The sequence below is a fragment of the Homalodisca vitripennis genome, chromosome X, assembly GCF_021130785.1.
Source record: "Homalodisca vitripennis isolate AUS2020 chromosome X, UT_GWSS_2.1, whole genome shotgun sequence".
NCBI lineage: Eukaryota > Metazoa > Arthropoda > Insecta > Hemiptera > Cicadellidae > Homalodisca > Homalodisca vitripennis.
In genome coordinates this window covers 139,523,702-139,529,307 of record NC_060215.1, presented here as the reverse complement: position 1 = coordinate 139,529,307, position 5,606 = coordinate 139,523,702, and the positions used below count along the sequence as shown (strand labels likewise).

At 30.8% G+C, this 5,606-nt stretch overlaps 1 protein-coding gene across 1 annotated transcript; it reads left to right on the top strand.

The window, feature by feature from the left end:
• Window positions 1-366: 366 nt before the first annotated feature.
• Window positions 367-5,398, top strand: LOC124368614. The gene is made up of 3 exons (XM_046825854.1): window positions 367-431; window positions 1,103-1,186; window positions 5,025-5,398. The coding sequence occupies exons 2-3, from the start codon at window positions 1,115-1,117 to the stop codon at window positions 5,301-5,303; spliced, it is 351 nt and encodes a 116-aa protein (XP_046681810.1). The 5' UTR covers window positions 367-431; window positions 1,103-1,114; the 3' UTR covers window positions 5,304-5,398.
• Window positions 5,399-5,606: the final 208 nt, after the last annotated feature.

Below are 5,606 nucleotides of genomic sequence, written 5' to 3'. Positions count from 1 at the left end.
CATCGATTTTACCTGTACTAAAGATTGATAATCGGTTAGAACATGAAGCCACGGGTATCTGCCAGTAAATATATTTTTATCCAAGCCATATTGAAGAAAATTTAGTCAAAATTTATAAATGAAACAGCCTTAGTAATATTTGAATTTTTATCTTTTATATTATTAATGAAGTCATTATAAATTAAGGCGCTACATCCATCAAACGTTTATTATCAAACTAAACAGCCACATCCATTGTATTATTTAATGATTTATTATCAAGCATGACAGAATGACTTACAGGTTTTTTTACGCCAATTAGACGAACACAATAACATCCACGTATAACTTTCACAGATAATAACGTTAATGTTAGAATGATTATTAATTCAAGCTGTGTAAAAGTAAAGGAGCTTCCTCAGTATACTCCTGCTTCACGTACAATACACAAGGTGAGCATTTAGAATCATTCATTTGTGTATTTTTAAGAATGAATGTAATAACAGTTTTATATTCGCATTTGAAATTCTCTAAAATTATTAACTGTTTAGTAGGCGTGTGTGGAAATTGCATGGATTGTTTTTTTACAAATTGTTCTTGAATAAATTGATGGCTTAAACAATTCTTGACTCTTACTAAAAAAATTATAAAAACATTGTTCCTCACAAATAGTTAGTTTAGAGTACGTATTAAGTGCACTCAGATATTTGCTAAAACTCAAAAAAAATCAAGCTATTCAACCTTTATGGTAATTTAGTAATAATTTGTTATTTCTATGAATAGTTTTAAAAACGTAAATTCATGGGGACCATTACTTTTTCCTTTGGTATCACTTCATTAAATATAATAATATTATAATACTTAATAACTTTCGATAACTAAAACAAAGTTTTGAATTCATTACAATAAAAGTTTCGCACTAATTTCTATATAATTATACATAATATATTTAATCACACATGCATTATGTTTATCAGGTCATTTTAACAGAAACGACTGTCCTATATCACAATATTATATCATATATCATTGTGTTTTATTTACTGTAAGAATTATACATTTCAGTATTGTCTGCGATATCTGTATATCTCGTATACGATTGACGATATATGACTCTTTTTAGGTTTTATTGTGAATGAAAATGGCTGCTATAGGACTGCTTTGTCTCTGCCTTCTAGTAACATTGGTTGGAAGCTATCCTTTGGCGGTAAATAGTTTTTAATGTTATGTTTAATAGTAAATATGTTTAATGTTTATAAGCTGGATATTGAATTCCCTCTCAATCGAAATATTATACTTCCTTAAATAGCGACTTTTTAATATGCTCTTGCTATAATCTATAGTATAATACGTATATATACATTATTACCTAACCGAAACAATTAGAATGTATTGTTTTCAAAAGGTTTAATCTTAAAAAATGTTCATAGTACAGAGAGAGAAATTAATGTTTGTCCTAATTTTTTTATGTTTATTTTTGTGTAAAACTTATGGAATAGTTACATACAATTTTTTAAATGTATCCATAAATTGTAGTATATTTAATAAATCTCAATAGTGACATAATATACTTTGTTTGAAGTTTATGTTTGACGATGGAAGGATTATAAAGGAAACAGGATTTTTCCGAACATTAGCCATCGTTCAGTGAAACAAAAAAATCAGTAACAACTGTTTTTTTTTTTTTTTTTTTTTTTTTTTTTTTTTTATCACTGAATGACATAATATATCCGTAAATTTTTAATATTTGTCCGTGAAATGAAAGTCAGTTTTTAATCTATTTTGGATTTAAAAACTACTTTTTATCACGGATAGGTTCATTGTATTTGTATACTAAAGATCTAAGATTATGGTTGCCACACCACCGGATTTCCCGGGAGATTATCTGGATTTTGGGGCTAAAATGATAACCCCGGAGATTTTCTCCAACCTGTCTTAAAACTGGAAAAACCTTAAGGGGTATATATATATATATATATATATATATATATATATATATATGATGATTTGATATATATATAAATGTTAGTTTGCTTATTTAAACGCATATGTGACAGATACGGCCAAATACAAAATAATTGAATCGGAAAAAGTAAGCGCTCTGTGGTGTAATGGTAGCACATTCACCCGGCAAGTGAGAGATCCGGGTTCGACTCCCGGAGGAGCAAGTACTTTTTGTGATTCATTGTTTTATTGAAATTAAATAAGGCTATTGCCCATTTATACAATTTAATTTATATATATATATATATATATATATATATAATATATATATATACAGGGTGATTCATGAAGTTCTCCCCCCCACTTCTACAGCAAATTGTACTAGTAAAAATAATGAAAAAATGTTATATAAACATAGGTCCGAAAACGCCTTCGTTAGCGAGTTACAGCTAGCGAAAGATTTCGCCTGAATTCCTGGTAAAGAGTAAAATAAAGCCATACTGAACTTTTGGAAAGGTTAATTAAGTAAGAAAATATCGTGATTCTTATGTATTTTTACCTTATAAAGCTAATAAAATAGGTTTTCAGAACTGTACCTGTAGTAGTTTTTTTTTGAGGGATTCAGGGTTAAATGCAAAAAATTGGGCACGAAACAATGTTTTTTTTAAGTTTGATGTACAATAACTTTGTTAAATTGGTAATAAATACATAAAATCAACAGACATTAATTGTAGAGAATTTAATTCTGAGAAAATCGATATAATCAAAGTCTAAAATAAAACAGAATTAAGTACCCAAAAAATCGATTTTATTCAGTATAATTCATTACTAGCTGTAAAGAAATACCGTACGGTATTTAGTTAAAATAAAACAAAAACAAAATGTTTTGTTCCTTAATGATGAGATAAATTGAGAAAACAAGATTAACTGTTAAATAAATTTGTTTTGTAAATAAAAATATCATGTTTTATTACGTTGTATTTTTTTTTAATAAAAATTTACATCAAATGTTCGAAAATAAATGAAGCAAACATTTTCCCATTATTGTTTACTAATCATCGAAATGCAGTTTTTTGTTTTATTAATTTCTAAGCTGGTAACGCACGAATAACAGCTGATCAACAATGGTATTCTGTACTGTTACGTTAGAACTGTTTATTAGTGGTGTTTTACAAGCTACAACAGGAGATCGGTTCTGTGAATCGTGTTATTAAATGCAATTTTTCTGTGAGTTATAATTCGATTGTTTATTCAGCGAAAAAATGCCTTACTTATTTACATCAGAGGAATACGCTGATATGGTTTTTATTTTGGGTTTACTGTAATGGTAATGCTAGAGCTGCTGTAGAAGAATATGAACTACGTTACCCTAATAGGAGGATTCCAGATACCAAAAACAATTTCAGGAACTTTTCGTACTCTTTCGGGAAACAGGATCACTACCAAGTACTAGAACCAATTATGAACGAGCTGTCCAACTTGATGATGATATTGTTATTAATGCTGTTCATCGCAGTCCAGGTGTAAGTACACGACGTATTTTTAGGCGGATAGGAGTTTCGCAGTCAACGGTGTGGAGGTCACTTAATCGAAACAAATTTTATCCGTTTCATAAACAAAAGGTTCAACATCTACAGCTAGGGGATGGTCCGCTTCGCTTGGAGTTTTTGCAACTTTTTGAATATTAATAATCAACTCTACAAGCGTATTTTGTTTACGGATGAGGCACAATTCACTCGGGATGGTGTCTATAACTTGCACAATGAACACTCATGGGCAGAAGAAAATCCACATGAGGTAGTTGGAACAGAACTTTCAACACCGATTTTAGCGTCAATGCTTGGTGTGGCCTTTTGCACAATTGGCTGATTGGACCTTTCATATTACCTGGACGCCTAAATGCTGAGTTCTATTTGCATTTCCTTCAAGAAGAGTTGTTAGAGAATGTTCCTTTACATCTCAGACAAAATTTGTACTTCCAGCATGACGGAGCACCTCCCCACTTTTCATGTGCCGTTTCTGCTTACTTAAATCATCAATTTCCTGGACACTGGATTGGTCGTGGAGGGCCCTCACCCTTGGCCACCAAGATCACCAGATCTAATCTCCATTGGATTATTGCATCTGGGGATGGATGAAAGACATTGTATACAAGACAAAAGTGAATTCTCGTGATGAATTAATTGCCCCGTATTATGGATTCGGCTGTGCAGATACAGGGAAGTCCTGAAAAATTAAGAAACTCAACAAAAGCAATACACACAAACGTGCTGCAAAATGTATTGATAATGATGGCCTCATTTTCGAACATCTATTATAAAAAGGTGCGTACGGTTGGCCCAACCTGATTAATTTTGCTTAAAACTAGTAATGTATTATACTGAATAAAATCGATTTTTTGGTACTTATTTCTGTTTTATTTTAGACTTTGATTATATCAATTTTTTTTAGAATTAAATTCTCTACAATTAATGTTTGTTGATTTTTTTTATGTATTTATTACCAATTTAAACAAAGTTATTGTACATCAAACTTAAAAAAACATTGTTTCGTGCCCCAATTTTTTGCATTTAACCCTGAATCCCTCAAAAACTACTACAGGTACAGTTCTGAAACCTATTTTATTAGCTTTATCAGGTAAAAATACATAAGAATCCACGATATTTCTTACTTAATTAACCTTTCCAAAAGTTCAGTATGGCTTTATTTTACTCTTTACCCAGGGAATTCAGGCGAAATCTTTCGCTAGCTGTAACTCGCTAACGAAGCGTTTTCGGACCTATGTTTATATAACATTTTTTCATTATTTTTACTAGTACAATGTGCTGTAGAAGTGGGGGGAGAACTTCATGAATCACCCTGTATATATATATATATATATATATATATATATATGCATTTGTATGTGTGTCTTTTTTACGTGCATGTGTGTTTCCGCAAAGCATTATACTGATATCATATATTCAAATGCTATATTAATGACCTATTTAATGACTCAAACCTATATAAATAAAGTCTTGAAACGGAAAGATGTACTTTATTAATTGATGATTGTAATTCATACAATAAATATAAATATCAGTATTATTTATGATTTTCAGGATGTGAGAACAAGCTCTGAAGGACCAATATGCACACCACCCACTAGGGGGGTAACAATTGCAGATGACCTAAAGGAACATAAGGAAGACACAAAGAATGGCGCAATTACTCCTCGTTCTTTAAAATCGCTTTTTGGACTTGAAATAGGTGGAAATATATTAGGAATCAATGCAGGTGAAGGTATCAGTGATGGCCGCGGAGGCTGGGGAGAAGTGGGCATGCATTCAGGACATCCTGTATATGACCCATATTACGAGGAACCAAATAACTACTACTAGTAGTTCTGCCGTCATTAGTCCTTGCAATGCAAATGCATGTTGTGTACTGTCATAGATAATATGAAATCATTAAAAATAAAAATAAATACATCCAAGTTCCACTGTGTATTTTGTCTAGTACGGAGAGAGAGAGAGAGAGAGAGAGAGAGAGAGAGAGAGAGATGAAAAATTATGAAATGAAACATTCTTTATTTATACAGTCAATAAATAAGATTAAGAATAATAATTAAGAATAAAACCAAAAATAGTAATGACTAGCAAATAAAGAAATAATTACATTTAAACGATGTGGTGAAATTAATA